The sequence below is a fragment of the Eumetopias jubatus genome, unplaced genomic scaffold (assembly GCF_037043125.1).
Source record: "Eumetopias jubatus isolate StellerSeaLion01/CBP00866 unplaced genomic scaffold, mEumJub1_p1.0 scaffold_12, whole genome shotgun sequence".
NCBI lineage: Eukaryota > Metazoa > Chordata > Mammalia > Carnivora > Otariidae > Eumetopias > Eumetopias jubatus.
Window position 1 is genome coordinate 58,709,386 of NW_028274818.1, and position 20,777 is coordinate 58,730,162.

The window sequence follows — 20,777 nt, forward strand, 5'->3', positions numbered from 1 at the left end:
TTTCTTTGCCTCTGTTCTTCTCCCTCCTGTCCGTTCTCCCCTCTGTTGCCCAAACAGCCTGTCTAAAATCTGTCTGATCGGGGGCGCCTGGGTGGCTCAGTTGTTAAACGTCTGCCTTCGGCTCGGGTCATGATCCCAGGGTCCTGGGATCGAGCCCCGCATTGGGCTCCCTGCTCCGCGGGAAGCCTGCTTCTCCCTCTCCCACTCCCCCTGCCTGTGTTCCCTCTCTCGCTGTGTCTTTCTCTGTCAAAAAAATAAAATCTTAAAAAAAATTAAAATGATTAAAAAAATAAAATCTGTCTGATCATGTCTTTGCTTGGCTTACCTACTCTGTTACCTACTCTGTTACCTACTCTGTAGTCCCTACTCTATGATAAATCCTCTCAGTATAGAATCTAAGGCCCCTGTCCATCCCTCCTTCCTGAAAAATTACACCTTCTCACTAACAAAGGCCAATACATCTAGAGCATTTACTATGTGCCAAGAATAATGCCTAGTGCTCAATAAAGATGATCTCCTTTGGTCAATCCCCAGCCAGCCAGACAGACATTATGATCATCATGTGGTGGATGGCAGACTGGGAGCTTAGAGAGGCTATGTGACTTGCTGTCGTGGAGCTGGGACCCCGGCCCTGGCAGGCCGACTCCATGCCCTGCCCTTCCCACCATGTGTTCCTGCAATGCCCCCAGCACACCACCCATTTTCATGCCTCTGTGTCTTTGCACATGCTGTCCCTCTACCACAGAAGCCTTCACCCTTATTCCCTCCACCTGGATAGCTCTTCTTTGTCCAAGCCCCAGCTTCTTGCTTCCTCCAAGAAGCCTTTGAGGCCCTCTCCCATAGTACCTCCCCGGCTACAATGAACTGTCTGTCCCTCTCACTGGCGTGACTCCTCTTGAAGGCATGTACCATACACTTTACTCAGGCTTTCCCCCGTTCCTAGCAGAATGGGCCAATTCATAGTAGGGGTGCAACAAATATTTATTGGTTTGAAGACATCTGCCACTGGATAAAGATTGAGGTTCTGGTTTCTGGATCAAGTCTCTGGGACTCCAGGACCTCTACTTGTTAGAGGAAACCAAAGATCCTCTCCTGTACTTCCGACGGGGCTAAGGTCTGTGTTTTAGAGACTCTCCCACGTGACTCTAACATGTGTCCAGCGTTGAGAACCATCGCTGAGGGCCCCTGAATCTGAAGACGATTCATCTGAGGGCTCAATCTGAAGATGACATAGTGATGGCAAGGCTGCTGGGGTAGATCCTCATTAAGGGAAATCACACAACATGTGTATACATGTGAAATCTTTGCAAAATAAGCACCCACAAGGCAACGGGGCAGATAAACCTCCAAAACCAAGGGAGAAAAGATTGGCAAAATATGTCACAACGATAAGAAGCCAGAGTTGCCAGGATTACAGGGAAAATTCTTTCTTTAAAAATTGTTGTTAGCATTACATCTTGATTAATTCTGCCCTCTCCTGGGACAATAGTCTGGCACTGGGTAACAAGAGCTTGAAAACGCTTCGCTCTATTTTTAGAATAGACGTTAAGGAAATAAGAAAAATGCAGTTTCTACGAAATTATCTATAGCACTGCTATTCACATAAAGGTGAAAAATTAGAAACCATCTGAATATTAAATTTGAGAGAACTGTCGGAGAAACTATAGAGAGCATGAAGGCAATATACCACTACGTTCCCATTCAAAATGACAAGTCCTCAACGTTCCTAACGCAGAGATGTGTATGGAACAAAAAGAAAACAAGGGCTGGAGAAATTCAGTGTTTTGTGTGCAGTGATGAGACTCACAGAAACACATAAATCTAAATTGACAAAAGACAAGGGGTGCCTGGGTGGCTCAGTCGGTTAAGCGTCCGACTCTTGATTTCCGGGCTCGGATCATGGTCTCAGGGTTGTGGGATCGAGCCCCGTGTCGGGCTCTGTGCTCAGGGGGAAGTCTGTTTGAGATTCTCTCTCTCTCTCTGCCCCTCCCTGGCTCGCACTAAATAAATAAATAAATAAATAAATAAATGAAATCTTTAAAAAAAATGGACAAAGACGAGAAGTGAACTCGGAAGGATGGGCAAGAAAATGTAATGTTCATCAGCTCTGAAGTCGTTCACAGTCTTCATGGTTAGAGCACGTGTGTCCCCAGCGAGGGCAGCCAATGGTCAGGGTCTCTCCACGGAGGGGTGGGCCTGGCTCCAGGCTGACAGCTGCTCATATCCTTACCTAGGCCTCCTGGCTGAAAACACACTCCCGTATCTGGCCGCAGGGAGGTTTCAACGTTAAAGGGGCCCAGTTCCTTTTAAACTCAAGTCGTCGCCAGTCCAGATGATAAGAAGGGAATCACGGGTCAGGAGGAGGGGAGAGTGAGCAGAGCAGGAGCTGGGGTGGAGGAATCTAGGGCCCGCCCCCCGCCCCCCCTACCCCGGGGCCTGGAAACGGGGCGCTGCCCTCCTGTGGGCAAAGGCACTGGTGACTGTGTGAAAGGAAGCATCTGGGACCCACCGCCAGATAAGAGTGGAGGTGGGGAGGAGAGCAGCCCCTTCAGAACCAGCTGGGAGAGGCCTAGAGGCTCTGCCGGCCCCCCAGGGCAGACGGGCAGTGGGTTGGTCCATGCTGGCCGCCGTCCTGCCAGGCCTCACCCTTCGTCCCGCCGGGTAGACACGGCCTCCAGAAAGGGATAGTGACTGGGGAGGAAGAGCCCCATAGTAACAAAGCTCCCCCCGGGATGCTGGGGAGGAGCAGTGAAGTTCCAGACCAAGGGACTAGCACGAGCAAAGGTCTCCCAGCCAGGAAGCAGCGAGAATTTTCCAGAGGGGCTGGAAAATGCCGTGGGTGCAGTGCACAGCCCTGCACTCTGCGCGGGCAGGAGAAGGGGCCAGAAGGAGGCGGCAGAAGCTGTGCCTGGATGAGGGGAGCGTGGGGCACGTGGCGAGAGCCAGGCAGTGGCACTGCCAACTCAGGGTTCAGCGTGCCCTGCTGCCCTGCTGCCCTCTTTCCAGGACATGGCCCAGGGACAGGCATGACAGAAGTCACACGAGGAGCCAGGCATGGAGTGGAAGGTGGGCCCTGGGCCACCGTTCTGGTGTCCAGAGCCATGACCTCCCCTGCAACCTGTCCATTCTCACCTGCGGCTGGAGGTGAGGCTCCGGGTCTGGGGGTGTTTTTATGGGCCGAATGGTGTCCCCCATAGGACGTTGACGTCCTAACCCTCAGCACCTCAGAATGAGACTCTTTGGAGATAGGTCTTCAAAGAGAGAATTAAGTTAGGATGAGGTCCTCAGGGTAGTTCCTCATCCAGCGTGACTGGTGTCCTTACAAGAAAAGGAGATTAGGACACACCCTTGGAGAGGGAAGACCCCGTGAAGATGCAGGAGAAGACACCCATCCTAAAGCCAAGAGGAGGGGCCTCAGAAGAACGCAGCGCGGTGAGCCTTGGGCTTCTGGCCTCCAGAGCCACGAGGAGGCGCTTCTGTCGAGTAAGCCTGCTGTCTGTAGCAAACCCACCAGCTAAAGCAGGCCGTGCACCTGGCCCGTGCAAGCTGACTCTGGGCTGTGCCCCAACGTCCCTCTAACGCCAGCAGACTACGTGTGCTTTTGCTCACGCATGGGGTCAGGACCAAAGTGCCCCGCATCCCTCTCCCCTACGCTGTCAAAACTGCCCAACTTCACACGAGCAGAGACATTGGCTGGGCTGGCACTGTGACCTTCCCAGCTCCCTGCTCTGTTCTTAATTGGGACTTTCGTTTCTAAAACTCAAAACACTTCACTGGGTAGAAGAGGGGTCCCTAGAGCTCCTGAACTTCGCGCTTGACTGCGGCTAGAACGGAGCTCCCGGCTGGAGTGATGGGGCAGTGGTCCCCCGGGTACGGATGGCAGGCCCACGACCCAGCGGCTCCTGGTGCGGCTCTGGGGGCATCAGGTCAGAGATGTCCAAACACTCAAAGAGTCAAGAAGTCCTGCCAGCCCCCTGCTGGTCCGCGCCCCCCCCCCCGGCCCCCGCTGTGGCTTCAAACATGGCTTCTGCCTCCGAGCCGAGTGACCTGGGCTGGGCCGGACCTGGTCTTTCATCTAACAGCTGCTTGGAACTTCAAAGGCAAACCACAAGAAGAGGAGGAAGCAGAGACCCAAGCAGAGTTGCACACCCTGTGGCTTCCCCACTCTCCCCCTGCAGCCCCCTCCCTCTCCCTCTCTCCCTCTCTCAGGCTCCAGGGCGCCTGCCTTTCTTTGAGGGACCAAGTTATTTCCAGATATCTCCCTGTGTTTTCCAAAGTGCAGAGGTGACAACACTCTGGATCTGTGGCGTCCTTTGTACCTTCTCCAAGGCCTTGACCACGAATGCATTGTCTCATTTAATCCTCCCAATAAGCCAGGCAGGGACGGAATTATCATCCTGGTGAGGACCCCGAATCTTGTGCCATTGATCCAAGATCCCACAGCAATTCAGTGATGGAATTTAGTCCAGAGCCTTGAACTCTGGCACCACCGTGCCTGCCTTCTTCCAGCTAGATTATAACACTCGCTTGGCTCTCTTCCAGCACACACAGGACACCTTCACAGGCCCGGGAGGCACAGGTGAGCTGCCTTCCATTATGGACACTAGAAACCCAGCCCCAGGGCTTTCCTCCCTCTAAATGCTATGGTCACACCTGGGCATCCCCATTAGAGCACAGGTCCCTGGAACCAGGCTTCTCCCTCCCTTAGTCCTCAGTGAGGCCTGTAGGGAGAAAGTTGTTGGCCCTGGGAGGAGGGGCCCCCTCCACCTCCCTCTATCTGCACACTTGCCTGATTTCTACCAGATGGCTTGCCCAGCCCCCTGAAGGACCCCATGCCATGCTCTCTCCAATCCATTCTTCGAACCCTAGCCACAGCAAACTTTCTAAAATGTAAATCTGATCACATGACTCCCTGCCCCCCAGTGCTCTGAGAATCAAATCAGTGGTGACCCAAAGAGATGGCTTTGGAGAGCTTTAAGTTTCCCATAATCTCATCAGTCATGCCAAAGAAACATCCAATTTACGTTAAAAAGCATGAGCTACAAATGCAGCTTCAAGGACCCTCAGGCTCCCCCTTGGAGTTGTGATTGTGAGCTAAGTGCCCCTGCAGAGAAATCCTCATGCCCCCTCGACCAAAGTCTGAAAGAGGCTCCTGGGGTCTTGCATGGTCTGCCACTTCACGCACTCCCCTCTCTCCTGCGTCCCCAGCTGGAACATCCTTCTCTTCAGAGGCTCTCCATCTCCTCAGCCTGCTGCCCTGAGCTCGGGTGTTACCTCCTTTGGGAAACCTTTCCTCCCTGCAGGTCACACCCAGATCTGTGTCCTGAGCACGGACCTGGAAGGAGAGGTGATCACGCTGTTGCAATCCTGACTTCCTTACTGGACTGCAAGCTCCTTGAGGGCAGGGCTCAAGTTTTACTCCCTTTGTGTGCAGAATTTCCGGCACAGAACCTGACATAGTGGGCACTCATTAAATATTCATGAAGCAAGCGAGTGTCTCTCCTCCCTAATCCAGACCACTCTTGCCCATGACCCTGAAGGATTTCCTAGGAGCAAGCCCACAGCTCCCTAGAGGCCATTCTCAACACTCAGGGTGTTCTGCCCCTATCCTTGACCGGGGGGTAAGGTTCTCGCTCACTCTGCTCTGGTGGTTCTTGCTCACTCTCCCTCTCACTGGTACGTAATATCCCCCTATCTACCGCTGCTCCAGCAGGAAGTATCGGGTTGTTGCTTCATTTCCCACGGTGCCAACAACCCCTTCCTGCCTTCTACTGCCCCTCCCTGCTGGTGGAGAGGGACCCACAGGAGTACCTGGGAGGACAGGGCTCTGCGCTGACCCGGGCCCCATGGGTCGCTCTCAGCTCACGTTCCCTTCCTGGCACATCTCACTGAGCCAACAATTTGAGCCCACCGGGTACAGTGAGCCTTTAAGGAAGGAAGGAAGGAGGGGGCCAATTTGGCAACACTTACTGAGAACCATAAAAACATTCATATTTTTTTGACCTAATAATTCCACTCCTGGGAATTGCTTCCAAAGAAATAATTCAAAAGAACAACAAAAAAGATACATGTACTGTTTATAGCTCTGTTATTTACAATAAGGAGACAGTGAAAGCAAATGCCATGTCCCAAAATAGAAAAAGAATTAAATAAATTATGGTATATTTGTATAACAGAATACCATTCAAATATTTAAAATGAAAATAGGACCATGTCAAATAAGCGTATTGTCTTGGAAATAATATTAAGACAGAAGATACGGACTTGCATATACACTGATTACAATTTTGTAAGAACTATGTATGTGGCAGAAAGTAATAAAGACACACAAAGTTGGAAGTAGTTGCATTAAGGGGACTTGTCTTTCCCAATTGTTTTTTTTTTTAAATGATAAAGGGATTCAAATTGAGGATCAGAAAGGTGCGAGGAAGTAAGAAGAAAATAGTTACCTTAGGAGGATGAATGTTTACAATTTTACCTTAAGATGTGTAATATTAGTTTAATAATAAAATAACATTTTAAAGCTAAAGCGAATACCCTGAACACAAAGTCCTAGGGTTTTCTAAGAGGATTTTTTTGTTAATCGTGGTTTTAACATTGTTTTACAAATACTAGCAAGAATATCCCTAATTCAGACCTTCCCTATGTGTGGCTGGAGGTCTATAAATGATCTGGGGTGGGACCTGTGGCCTGATTGCCACTAAAAGCACTTCAAAGACCTTTGCCCAGTGGATGAAGAATTCTGTCCCCTCTCCCTCCACTCTCTCCATCTGGACTACCACAATCCCGGTCCCCAGGGCCTGCCTTCCTTGAGCGTGAGAGACAGCCAGGGGAAGGAAGGTGGGGTCCCACCAAGGAGAGACCTAGGGAGGCTGCTTGTGCGGGGTGGAAACTCTAGGTCCTACATCGGTGGGAGTACAGAGGGAAAGCCTGAGATGGAGCCTTTCTTTTCTTGAGTGTTAGTTTGTGTGAAGTTAATGGTGGGTTCAAACTCCCCACCCTCTGCATATAAACTGAAGTGCTCCTTCACTGTTCTTAAGTCTCCTGGTGTCCCTCACAGGCAAGGGGTGTCCATGGCCTTGTCCTTGGCCTGATTCCGTGCAGTTGCTCTCACCTCCCCTGCTTCAGAGAGCACTTCTGTGCAGGTGGCCGCTGACTGAGTCTCCGCCCAAAGCCCCTCCAAGCTCTGGGGCTAAATGTCCGGACAACGCCTCCACCAAAACGTGGCGTCTCCCCGTCCAAACCAGCAACATTCTCGTCCCTGCGCCCGGACTGAAAGTGCACTCCCTGTGCACCGTGCATACCTTTCTCTCTCACCGCTGCCTCCACGGCAGCCTTCAACCAAACACCAACCCCTGGGGATCCCTCCCTCAGTTTATTCCACAGCTTCTTCGCCTCTCCAGTCTCAGGCCATCTCTCACTGATGCTTTAGCCCCTCGACTGGTACTTCGGCCTCTAGAGCCTCTCCATCTGCTCCCCCCTGCACGCTGGGACCAGTTGTATGGCCTCCCGGCGCCCCCTGACCCTGAGAGCCCCTCTCCTCGAGGGCCTTCATTTCCCCCTGAAGAATGCCCACAGCACCAACATTGTCTTTCTAGTCAGAGCACAGTCTGGTTTCATCCTGTCTTTGTGCCGGTGTCCACCTTACCCCTCCCCATCCCCGTATGCAGGAACGCCCCCTCCGTGTAGTTGTACACATGTGTGCACATTTGTACGCACGCCCCCGTGTGCACGTACACATACATGCATGTTTGCTCTCACACCCACTCCCTTAAGAGACCCTCCATATTGGTTACTGCAGGTACCCATCATTGCCCACACACGTCTTTCATCCCCTTCTCCTCATCACATTAGCTTCTCCCCACCGTTCCTTCTTCGCCCCTGCACCCCTGCCTCCTGTTTAAAAAATCTTCCTAGTGTTCAGTGCCCACTCTGAAGTCAGCCCTCCTACGAAGCCTCACCCAGTTGCACCAGTTGAGGATGCTGTTCCTCTGAGAAGGTCCTCCAGCGCTGTGGTCTTGTTGCTTACATAACAATCTGTGCCTTGCATGTCTTCAGAGCTGCATCGTCTAGCTTCCCACCACCACTACTAAACCTTCAGCTTACTGAGTACTGTCCTTATATTTGACTCCGAGAATCCCAACAGCATCTTCTTACAGTAGGCCCAATAAATACACGTGGAAGTCTGACCAAACGAATGTGTATTTCTAAGTCAGGTCTCTCCCATAGCGCTGCATGACATTTTCCTAAAGCTAAGCAGAGGACTTTACATTCGTCCCTGTTGCATTTCACTAGGTTGGTTTTGGCCCAGCACCCCACCCTATATAAATCAACTTGAACTTGAATATGTCATGTAGCATATTAGCTATCCTGGCTGTGGGTCATCTGGATTCTTTCTATTTTTCATCCAAGTCATTAACAAAAATGTTTCACAAGCCAGGGCTAAGGACAGAGCCTGTCCCTGGAGACACCCCTCAGGAAAAACCTGAGATGCAAGGTGTAGCTCACTACACTTTGGGCAAGGAAGCTCATCCTGCTCTGAATTCATCTTGCCAAAAAATCCTTCGTAATACAAGTAATGTAACTGTTTGAAAAATCGGAATACCCTGGTTGGCACGTGAAAGCCCTCAATTCCTTCAGCCCAGCCAACAGCTCAGGATCAATGTCAGCTGAGATGGACGTCAGCGGCAAAGCCTCCAATCCCTGCAGCTACCCTAGCAGTCTCAGAATCCCACGTCCCATGCTGGTCAGCCCCCCAGCAGGTGTGAAAGGTGGGGGCAGGTCAGGGAAGAGGTAACCAAGGAATAGGAGAAGGAGGGGTTGGGCGGTAGAGGGTGGGGGTTGGGGGAGAGGGAGAGGGTGGGGAGGAGAGGGAGGGGAGCAATAGTTCAGTGGTCCGACTGTCTCCTTCCCATTTCCTCCCTCCTCATTTCACTCACTGCTCTATCAGGATGAACCCACAAAATATGCTTGCTGTCTCCTCTTTTTCCCTCCCTTTCCCTGAAATGCATGTATTGAGCCCATGATACTCCCTTCCTCTTGCAGGCTGTGGCTGCTGTGGGAGCCTGCAGCCTGCATTTGCTGTTCCATGTCTGCGTCTCCCCCATTTCCCAGTTTCTGGTCTGGACTTACTGTTCCAGTACTGCCCCAAGGACCGGCCTCCTCCAGAAGCTGTAACAGCGGAGGTCTGCACTAACCACCCCCCTACCCACACACACTCAGGGAGTCACACGCTCTCCTGGAGGAGAACTTGGGACGTCTTCTTGTCCATCCTGGGTCCCAGTCAAAGCAAGGGCGTCTATGAAAACCGACTTATTTACCCCAGTGCACAATCACGTCACACCTAATAGGCACCAGGCATTGTTCTAAGCACTTTACACAAATATTAACTCATTTAATCCTCAGAACAACCCAATCCTGTAGGTACGATTCCTATTTCCGTTTTACAGATGGGAAAACCAAGGCACAGAGAGGTCGCAGGCTAGTAGAAACTGGAAAAATCTGGATTCAAAGCCAGCTGTGTGACTCCCGGGTCTGTGCCCTTAAGCCTTACCTCATGCTGTATTCTGGTCCTCATTCAAAAGGGTGTGTTGAATACCTGCGGTGCTCATTGTAGGATAACTAGCGCCAATGAGGGGGATTTTTAGAGCTTATCATTTAGTTTAAGAGCTATGGGAGAATGTTTTAAAAAGAAAGCGTGGTAAAATCGTACTTTCCTTCTTCACGTTTTGTGCATCATCTGACCTACGGTGGAAGGCTTAGCTCTGCTCATATTCACCACTGTCACCTTCTTTGCACTCCCTCTGCCACCTTCCATTGGGCAAAGAGAACACCAGAACCTTCTTACAGAAGACACACTCAGGGATGTTACGATTTCCCACAATATCCACTTAATGAATATTAATAACCATAGGAAATCAGGAAAAATATCTCCTGATACACTCCCTGTGTAAGTTCCCAGGTAATGAACGTGAGGGGCACAGATACAAGTTTTCTTCCTCGGCCTTCACACCTTTGTCAGCCTGAAAGACACAGTCTTCCTTCCAGACCCCGTTCAATGATCACCAGATCTGGAAGTTCTGTCAGACTCTTCCAGGACCCCGATGATGTGCATTAGACACTTCCAGCTCTCATCACTTAGGGCACATGGGAGGATCGCTCCTCCTTTTTCCTGTGGTTGAGTGTAGCCGTGGGCTACTTCTGACCCTTCCAGGCCAGAGCCGCAGTGAGGGCAGGGCCTCCAGAACTTTCCTTCCCTCTGCCATGACACCTGACAATGTTGCAGTGACCTGGACAACAGTGACATGGAGCAGAGCCCCCAGCCCCACTCTTGACAGACGTGTAGCATGAGAGAAATAAGCCTGTGTTGTTTTCAGCCACATGAGCCTGTCCGAACCCTGAGAGGTGCCTGTCAATGTGCCCCCAAACTGTTTGCCAATCACATTGTTTGGTATCATTTCTTCCGTCTCTGCCCCATCTCCACCTTCAGACTGTATGGGTCTGAGAGCAGGTGTTGTGTCTTCCTAGTTCCCATTTGGTAGCTGCTCAAAACGTGTCCTTAAATACACGAATAAAGGGATGAATCAAGAATAAGGCATTTGACAGCAGAATATCAAATGAGATCACACAAAATGCGGTTTTATAATCTTGCCAGGCACAATCATTTCTGAAGGTGGCGATGATCCTGGACGATCTTAAGTAGCTCTTCCCAGGCTGCTAACACCATATTGATCTCATTGGGAAGAGATAACCCTTATAGCCCCATGGAAATGCTCCATAGCACCCTGTGGACCTCCTCTCCCAACTGTGGGTCTGACCAGAAAGAACTGTGTTTGTGACCCACCCCAATATGGGTGTTGTAGGCTCCCCAAGAGGCAGGAAATCAGTCACAAGACAGATACCAATGAGTATTCACTGGTAATTCACTTGAGGGCAGTGACAGAGATGGTGGTGTCTTAATATGGCCTGCAATAACCAAGGATTCACTCTGCCAAACCCCCAAGTCCCCCACCCCTATAATGGACAGCAAGTTGTCTGCTGTCGTGGGCTGAATGGTGGCCTAAACCGTGGCCCCTCAAGAAGATATGATCACACATGTGTGATCCTAATCTCTGGAACCTGTGAATGTTACCTTATTTAGTAAAGGGTTATAGATTTGAGATGTGGAAATCACCCTGGATTATCAGTGTGGGTCCTAAATCCAATGACACACGTCCTCATGAGAGGCACACGAGCAGAGAAGGTGAAGTGAGTGTGAGGCAGAGATTACTGTGGCCACAAGCCAAGGAACCTCAAGCAACCACCAGGAGCTAGAAGAGGCGTGCAACAATTTCTCCCCTAGAGCCTCCATAGGGAATGTGGCCCTGGGGCACCTTGATTTCAGATATCTGGCCCCTAGCACCGAGACGATAAATTTCTATTGTTTTAAGCCACCTAGTTTGCAGCCGTGTGATGGCAGTCCTAGCCAACTCCTCTACCTGCCCCCTTCACTGGCTCTAGATTCCCCATGTGGGCAGCAACCTGGCATTCTGCTGTGGTCTGGGGCACCCCATCTCCCTGCATCTCCCATTCATGTCCCCTCGGAAACACAAGGGCTTGGAACCAACCTTGTTCTTCTCCTCCCAAGGACTTCAGTCCAGCCCTCAGAAAGTGATTCAGGCACAACTGGGAAACAGGGGTCAGGGGCTCTCCCAGGAAGACCAATAGGAACAAGGCACAGGGCTGCACCTGTGGGGTTGGGCCTCCCAGCCTCAGCCCTGGATCTCTTGCCCTTGCGGGCTAGAAGAATGACAATAAAGGCCATTCCTCTCCCTGCCTGTGTCACCCCAGAGATAATGGTGCTTGCTAGGTAAAGCCTAGAGAACCAAGCACCCCCAGTGTGGACTTGGGAGAGCCTCAAGGAGACAATACACAGAAATGGGGCAGTGAGACGGTGATGATGAGAGCTGATTTCCACACACGATCTACAGCGCCCTGTGCAGGGGAAGTTCCTGTGCTGAGGGCCGGGAGGCCTTCATCTTAGGTCTGACTTAGCCACTGACTGATTTAAAGTGTGACCATCGGTAAAGCTTTTATGTGTAGTTTCCTCATCTTTAAAACCAAGGGAACTGGAGAAATTGCTAACATTCTTTCTTGCTCTCAAAACTCTAAGCCCTAAAATTGCATTTTTATTTAAACTTCCTTTTTTTGCCACAGACGTTCGCACTAGTTTCATCCAGCGATACAGCTGGAACCTTTCAGAAACCTTTCAGGTACGTAGTGAGGGCTCAGAGTGAATCTCTGCCAGACCTTAAAAGCCCCATGCCTTGAGCCACCTGGCCTCCACTGTGGGCTGGCCCTGAGCTGGAGGAGGACTGGCCAGGCCCAGGGGCCTGGGGCCTCCCTGTGAGCACACACATACTATGGAGGTGGCCAGAGCTTCCCCAGTGCAGGAGAAAGAATAGGGCCATAGGATCCCACCCGATAGGGTGGGTTCCACTGTTGGCTCTTCTGGTAGTCACCTTCTAGGCCTTGGGAACATAATTTAATCATACTGAAGCCCCAGCATCCTTCTCTAGAAAACAGAGGTAACAAGACTTTATGAGGACTAAAAAAGATAAACTTACGCAAAACATCTGTATTTAGGAAGCATTCAACAAGTGGAAGGAATCACCCAGATGACAAGCTTTAGGTTTCTCCCCACACTGACATCGATGTGGCTGCTCAGAAATGATTTCCCATTATCCATCGAAGTGTACCTCAAAAGCAAGATGAGCCAGGGACCTGAAGCCTGGGAATGCATTGCAGAGGTGGGGCGAGGTGGGGGTGGGAGACCTGCCCTCTAGCTCATGTGCTTGGAAAGAACGAGCCAGTGGGGGTCTGGAGGGGAGGACCCGAGGAGGCCTTCAGTCCTCTGTGGCATATTGTGACATGTAAATTCTTGGTGACCTCTGGTGTGGGAGTTGGGGTTGTGTAATAGCGGCCGCAAGGCTCAGCTTCCTGTTTCTGCTGCGCTGGGCTTGCTGGGCCCAGCCCTGGCTGGTGCCTGTGGTTGGCTGCTGTTACTGGGCCCACCTCAGCTTGTCCTTGCGCTGCCTTGGGCCGAAGAGGAGAAATGCTGGCTTTTCAGACCATGCACAGGATGTGCGACCACGGTGGGAGGAATGAGCGGGGCTGCAGGTAAAGGTGTGAACAGGACAAGGCGGTTTTTCGTGAGCATGGCTGTTCCCAGAGGCCTCTTTCTGATGGAGGCGAGTGCCATGGCGGTGGCTTTTGGTGAGGCTGACCAAAGGCATTCCCTTGGGGCCTGGAGCCTGTTTCAAGTGGATTTCCTCAGCAAGAGCGTGTACGTGCAGGCCCAATGCAGTGCACCTCATCACTAGGTTGAAGTCCCCATGGTCGTGCACCCGCAGGGCTGCCAGGAGGCTGCCACATTTGGGGGGGGAATCCCCAGCAGAGGAAGCAAGTTTTCTCTAGCTGCCATTAGAGAAGCTGACTTTGAACCCCTACATACCTGAGAAATTATCAAGATACTATCTTATATTTTTGTATGTCACGTCACGTGTGTACATCTTGTTTCCCCAAATAGAAGAGAGCTCCTTTAAGGCAGGAACGGTAACTTCTATTTCTCTGTATCCTTCATCCAGTCCCCCAACTTCAAATACCTTTATCTCGCTTTGTCCTCCAGGAATGAACTGCGGGGAGTCCCCCCAGGCACACCATGTTGTTTCTAGAACCAGAGGCTTTGCTCTCGTCATTCCCTCTGACTGGAATGCTCGTCCCAATTTTCTGCACTACAACTCCTCCTCATCCCTCAAGACCTAACTTAGAAACTGCCTCTAACAGGAAGCCCCCCTGAACCTTGGGCTGGGTACACCGCTTCTCCTCTGTCCTTGCGAGCTCACACCTCTGTTCTGCACTCACCTGTTAGGTGCTTGCCCCACTCCTAGACCTGAGTTCTTCAAGGCTGGGCGGAGTGAGACATTTATCTTTGTGTCCCCGGTGCCTGGCCTCAATCCATGTCCGTTGGACCTAATTAAAGAGTGAGGGTGCGGTGTCCTGTGAATTGTTAGCGATGGATTACAGAAGAGCCAGTCTGAGAAAGGGCTATGATTGCTACCCTGAGGCCAGGAGGGTGGCCCTGATATGGCACAAGCAGTTTCGAAACAAAGGGCTGGGGACATCTGACAATGCAGATGCTTAGCTGAGTTCCAGTGTTTGGAATTTCTCCATGCTTCCAGCCTGGGGGTGCCAACATTATCCATTAAGGATGGGCTCTGATGGCATCTCACAAGTGTCTCCTGCATGTTGTGCATGTCCACATCACCTCCCCAAGGAGGTACTGGGCCTTGTGATTGCAGTGGCTGGAGCCCCTCCTCTCCAAAAAGGATCTGGGGGGCCTCACGGGCTCGTCAGTCATTTTCCACAATTCCCAGAAGACACGTATTCAGGAAGCCCGAAAGGAAGAAGATGGGGAGCTCACTGCCCAAATGACCGGCATACAAGGGCAGATCCATTCAGGAGATGAGCTCCTGGAAAGTCCTAGAGCAGTGAGGTTGATGGTGGCCACCAAGCCTGAGCCCTGTATCAGCAGGATCCTTGTATCCTCTTTTGCACAGAGAAATAAACATGTCTACATAACACCCCGAAGGCCAAACATGAGGTGGATATTGCTTTTGTGATGAAACTGATGATCTTACTTCTTAAGGTTTAGGCTGCTCTGCTCCCCAGATGAGAGAAACACTGCAAGCTGTTGGCTTTCCAAAGGTCCACCAGCAGCCTCGGTGGCTCTCTTTTCTCCCTCACAACGTGGCGGGGGCAGCTAGAGAAGGTATCCTTTCACCCACAGTTCTGAAATGTTTTGATTCTAGTGAGTCGAGTCAGGGTGGTCAGGCTGGCTGCAAACCTAAAGCTATTACTAGAGGAAGGCAGGGCTGCCTTCAGATTTCTCTGGAACAAAAATGCTTTCGCCTATGGCCCTGATAAGATTACTGGGCCGCTGAGCCACTAGCGTTCAGATTTCCCACGGCACCCTGCTCTGGCTCTCCTTGCCTCGAGCAGGCACTGCGGATCAGGCTCTGAAACCTGACTCCATCCCGGGAATGCACACTCACCCCTCCTGTGATCCGGCCTGGGCCCTTCCAGTCGGACTGCCCCAAATGCCCCCTGTCATTGCAGGCCAGTGAATGAAAGGTGGCGGCTAAGTGGAAGCCAGTGTTACTTTGGGGGTCCCACAGAGCACCCGGGAGCCACACAGGAACGTGAGGGTACTTGGGGATGCCCACAAGTCTTCCGAGCTAAACCCCAACTTCCAGAGGCCATGCGATCCCTAATTATGACCCACAAGCTCCAGCCAGCAGCCAACATATGGCTCAGCGAGAGGGTGGGTCCAAAAACAGCAAAGGCTGTTGGTGAAATTGTGGTAAAAAAAATTTAATGAATTAAAAAAAAATCAGTGAAAAAGTAGGTTACAAATTGAACACATTATATACACAGGGACACACACGGGTACACAGACACTCTCTGTCCCTCCCTCTCTTTCTCTGTCATCGTCAGTAATACTGACAGTCTGTGAGGAGAAAAAGACATGATAGCCCAGTGATTTTTAAGTAACATTTCAACCACAAGGTTCAGTATGGAATAAATGCTCAATAAATACTGAATAAATGGACGAAGAACAGATGATATCTGGAAAGGACTTGGCGTAGCCTCAAAGAAAAGGACTCATTAATTGTCCCCATCTAAATTAGAGATTATCTGTTTAGTGGCAAGAAAGTTTAATCTTCACAGATGAAATCCTTCATATGTTCAACTAAATAGTAGACACGTGGTTGTGGGAAATAAGTTTAATTTTCATGTGTCTCCTACTCATTGAACAAATGAAGGATTTCATCCGTGAAGATTAAACTCTTTGCAAGCACTCTCAGGTTATTTGGTAGGGCCTACAATTTATAGTTAAACAACTAAGAATATTAATTTAATATGGATGTCCTAAGTCTCCATATCTTTCTTTACTATTTATTTCTCTCTTCTGGGCTCCTATCCACAGTGATGTCCCCCATTAGCTCTTCTAAAGAAGAATCCTATTTGCATCCTAAGAGGTCTGTATTTCTCGGGGAGTGCTGGGCATTTCAAAACCAATATACCTAAACTTTGCTTTAAAAAAAAAAAAAATCTCATCTTTCTCCCATCATCAGTCATTTATTTACTCATTCAAAAAGCATTTATTGAGTGTCTGTTGGGCCTTCCAAGGAGAGAGCCAGCTGGGCAGTGACAAGTCGGCCTAGTACTGGGGCCCAGCTTGCACAAAGTGCTCGGGGAGAGAGCCACGGGGTCTGAGGGCATCTGCCAAGGCCTCCCAGGCTAAGGCACTGGAGCGGTGCACTGAGACATCAAGGACTTCCCTGTTTCTCTTACTTCATTTACCGAGAAAACTTTTCTTGAGAAGTGAGAGGATTATAATTCGAGGCACTGTGCTAATCTCTGGAGACCGGAGGACCAACAGGACAGATCCTGCTTACAAAGGGCTTATAGGCTTAGGTAAAAGCTGCACTATTCTCCTTGGTGTCTCGGGAACTCCACCCTTCTGGGCACCCTGGTGAGCTCAAACACAGATGTCACTTCTGATTTCTCCTTGGACACACGGACCTTACTCTTCCATCTTTTCCATCCTTATTTTCTCTTGAAGGCAGAATCTGCATGGACACTCAGAGAAGCTTCTCAGCCTGGCTCCCTTGCTCACTCTATGAATTGGCATTTCTGCCAGTTCATCCCTGCTTCCTCATGACCACCATCTTACTAAATGCCCTGTGGAGTTTCCTACTCTCCGTGGAGCAGAACCCAGGGCCATCCCGTATCTGGCCTTGGAGGCCTGCAGCTGGCCTCTGCCTGAATTAGAAAAAGGCACCCCTTTGGGGGCACAGCTAGACAAGGAGACTTTGTATGAAGAAAAAGTAACCCTTTCCTCCGATGGCTTGGATTCCGGCTCCCACTCACCCACTTGGCCAGCATCCACTACACTTGGAGGCCCTGTGGTTTTTATCTTATTACTTTCATTTTTTTCTCTTGCTGCTTCCCTACCTTCCTCTCAGCCAACTGGCCTACTTTCCTGAACAAAGCTGACATGTTCTCCCTGTACCCATTCCTATGCCTTCTCCTCCTCACCACCCACTATTCTTTCAAGGCTTCTGCCAGGTCTCACCTCAAAACACCAGCATACTTAGCGTCTGCAGTAGTCATTCGTTTGGCATTTACATGTTTGAAAACTCATACATACATGACAGGATCTAGTAAGTCTCATTTGCCCTACTGCACTGTGAGCTTTTAAAAGGCATCTTAATCTTGTTTATTCCAGAGGGCTTAATGAGGGCTGAAGTAATGACTGATATTGATAACAGTGACTTAAAAAAAAGAACAGATTTCCCAAAGACTTCCAAGAGATAAGTGGGTTCTAGAGAATGAATGTTGAGTAAGCCCTGTTGATCTGGCTTGAATTCCTAATACTGAGAAGTCATATAACTCAGTTTCTCCCCAAATAGAGTGGTGCCTTCATGCCTCAAAAGACGGTTTCATCTCTCAAAAGAGGGGTTTACTCTGAGATTTGTCAGGAGTTCCCAAATCCCACTCCTGCATATCATGTCCCACCATAAAAAGTTTACTTCCTGGCTACGAATCATCACTTCCCCAGCCTCTCGGTTTCCTCTTTACTTCCTTTTCCAGGGCTAGCAGCTGCAGTTCTTTTTTCAGTCGTTTTGACAAAGAAAACTTCAAAAGCAGTCACTGCCAATCAGCAGACTCAGGGCAAACCGACAGGCTTCCTGGCTGGCTGAGCAATTCCCTCCCAACCCCCATCTTGGTAAAATGTCCCCAGCAGTTACCACCCGTCTCCCTTTGTAGATGTTGACCGGAGGGCCTTGTCTTTTCCCAGCCCCAAGCCACACGGGAAGTTGCTCAGGTGACAATTTCAGGGCCTCTACCACACACCATTCCTTCCTCAACTGAGGGAGAAGACAGTGCCTCTGTGGAATGAGTCCCTCTGTGTCTTCCGAGAACAAAGTTCACACACGAATTTGGCTTCACACACGCATTTGGCCCCCCAAGCAGCAACATGCTTTCACTCCTAAGGCTTGCTTTGCTCTTATCCCCAATCCATTTCTGCAAGAGATTAGGTGGGTCCTAAATCATATCGAACCTCTAGCCTAGGGCCTGAAGCCCCTTGTACTCTCCCAGAGGAGGGTACCCACTTCTGAAGCAACTTCTTTAGGAGGCTTCATTCACCCCGCCTGACAAGTTGGGCACCCCCCTGGGCCATCTCCCTCCTCTGCCCTGAAGCTGTAGCCAGCCGGAGAGAATCCTGATGCTTTGGGCTTGGATGGTCTTTGAGCAGACCTGGACACCACCTGCTGAGCTTTGCTGTGTGGTCCCCACCACACTTCCCCAGCCCTAATCTGCATGAGTTTCCCTGATTTGCCAATGTTTCCAAGGAGGGTGGATCCCACACTCTAAAGGCTCCCTGAAAATGGTCCCTGTTCCTTGAAAACAACAACAAAGTCGAGCTAGATGCCTGAATGCAGGATGCCTGCTCAGGACAGACCGAGAGCCCTGCAGAGAAGTCACAGGGCTTCACAGGCCCAGGAGGGGTCTAGCTCAGGAGAGCCAGCCAGGGCTCCGGTGCAGAGCCTGGAGCTGGGAAGGAAGGAACACTGTGACTACAGCCTCAGGAGGAACAGTCTTCCTTTTGAGTGTGGGTGGGAATCACCTTAGAAGCTACATTAACATTTGCACCTTCTCCTTTCATCTTTTTCAAAAGCCCCGTCCTGTTAAGATTGGCTCAGGGCTAAACGTCAGGTCTCCGTTTCAAGGGGAAAATCTATGGAAGCCTCAAAATGTGGAGAAGGGCGGGACAGGGGAATACACGGGGCATTCCTCCACTGGCGGGTGGCGCCTGCACCCCACTGGGGTGGGAACAGCGCCAGGAAAGAAGCCGCCGGCACCCCACAGATGCGGCCAGCACCCCTTGACACAGCCAGTCTCAGAAGGCAGGGACATACACGGGAGTCTCAAGTTTGATCAGAAACAGCGCCATTTGACTGCCCGCGAGGGGAGCTTTTCAGAAAGTTCTGACAGAAGATGTGACGGCCAGAGAGGGACTTGAGAGGCAAGAGGACTCTCCTAAAGGTCAATCTTCAGTCGAAAAGGGAAGCCCGCAGCCTGGCACAGAAGCGCCTCACGTCCGTCGCCTGCTCTGTTTCTCTTTCAATACCCATCTCTTCAGACTCTCCAGATTCAGGGGCTTCTGCTTTATTGAGATTTTTTTGGCCCACATGTTCGCCCATTTACGAAGTCGCTGCACCTAACTTCGTACTTCTGAAGCACAGACGTCCTGAACCCAGCACCTGGACCCCCCCCCGCCCCCCCGGAGGCCCCCTTCCCCTCCCCCCTGCCCCCGCGCCCTCCCTCGGAGGACCTCCCGCCGCCCGGCCTGCCCGGCGGGGTGTCCCGGGAGCCCCGGGCGCATCTGCCCTCCTTCCCCGCCTGGGCGGCCGGAGTCCCGCGCTCCCCGCCCCGAGCCCCGCAGCTGCGTGCGCCCCGGCCGCCGCCCGCCGTCCGCGCTGCCCGCCCCGCGCTTTACCTCCATGGCCTCCAGGTGCCGGCTCCGCGGCGGCCGCGCTCGCTGTCCGCTCGGCTCCCCGCGCCCGCCGGACCCGGGGCTGCGGCGCGCAGGGCAGGGGCGGGGTGGGGGGCGGGCGGCGCGCCGGCGGCTGCCTGCCTCGGGACTGCCGGCGGCCCGGCCCTGCGCGAGAGCACGAGGAAGGGGGAGGCCGCGGGAGGGGGAAGGGGTGGGGAGCGGGGGAGGGAGGCCGGCGATCAGGGTTTAAATTTAGACACAAATCTAAACAGATACTGTCCCCTCCCAGGGCAGGACTCGAGCGAGGGAGTCACGACTCCATTAATCTGCCCAAACATGGGGATGGGACAGCCGTCTGGCCCCTCTTCCTCGCGAAGTTTCTGCAGGACCCTGGTCTTTGCCGGGGTCCCAGCCCTTCTCAACCTCGCCCTCCTTTAAAATACCTTTTTCTTGCCCTCTAAGTTAAAGCTGTTATTTTATTCTTTTTATCTCCCCTCTTTTCTGTTTCCTTCTTTTACGTGCATCCTTATTGCTCTCTTTCCTCCTTAAAAAAAAATTATGGCATTCATGTCATACCTGGGTTTCCCGGCATTCTTGCGTGGGATTGAGAGGACCTTCGATGCGGCTGTGTTCTCTCATGGCCCCAGGACCGGAGCTATTTCAACAGAGTCTTCAGCGCTCTGTGTGGAACCCACAGGACCCCCTTTCCTATTTTTCATCTCCTGTTCTTTCCACGTGCACGGTCCCGTTTTCAGGAAACACCGATCAATCTGTCCATCTCTTATCTGTGTACGGGGCGTGGGGGGAGGTGTTTGGGGGGGGTGTGAAGGACCACAAGGAGTCCAAGCAAGGATTTTCAAGTTCCATGTAGCATTAAATCTTTTTCTCTCCCCTTGATTTGACTGATGCATTGGATTCTGTGGGAATTTCAGCTCCCACGTGCTGCTTGCTAAAGGGCCTTTTTTGCCGTTCCTATTAGAGTAAAGGGCAGGATTCTGAACATCCGATTCCCATAAGACCCAGCATTGCAGCCCTCCCCCAGGGCTGTTCCAGTCATCCCGGCTGCTGCGAAGAGGCTGAAGAAGAGGAGGCTGCGTGGGAGGGATGTGGGACCTGGAATCTGCAGTAGGTGCTTTCTCTGCTACCAGCTTGTGTACTGGCCACCAGCCCT

At 51.4% G+C, this 20,777-nt stretch overlaps 1 protein-coding gene across 2 annotated transcripts in view; it reads right to left on the bottom strand.

The window, feature by feature from the left end:
- Window positions 1-20,260, bottom strand: part of RCSD1 (RCSD domain containing 1) — a 65,267-nt gene extending 45,007 nt beyond the window's left edge. Inside the window, exon 1 of one of the 2 annotated variants that reach the window (XM_088017133.1) lies at window positions 20,183-20,260. In XM_088017133.1, coding sequence (XP_087873259.1) covers window positions 20,183-20,245 — 63 coding nt within the window. In that variant the 5' untranslated portion in view covers window positions 20,246-20,260. Of the gene's footprint in view, window positions 1-19,609; window positions 19,729-20,182 lie in introns of those variants that run through there. The other variant, XM_088017134.1, reaches the window with a different exon arrangement.
- Window positions 20,261-20,777: the final 517 nt, after the last annotated feature.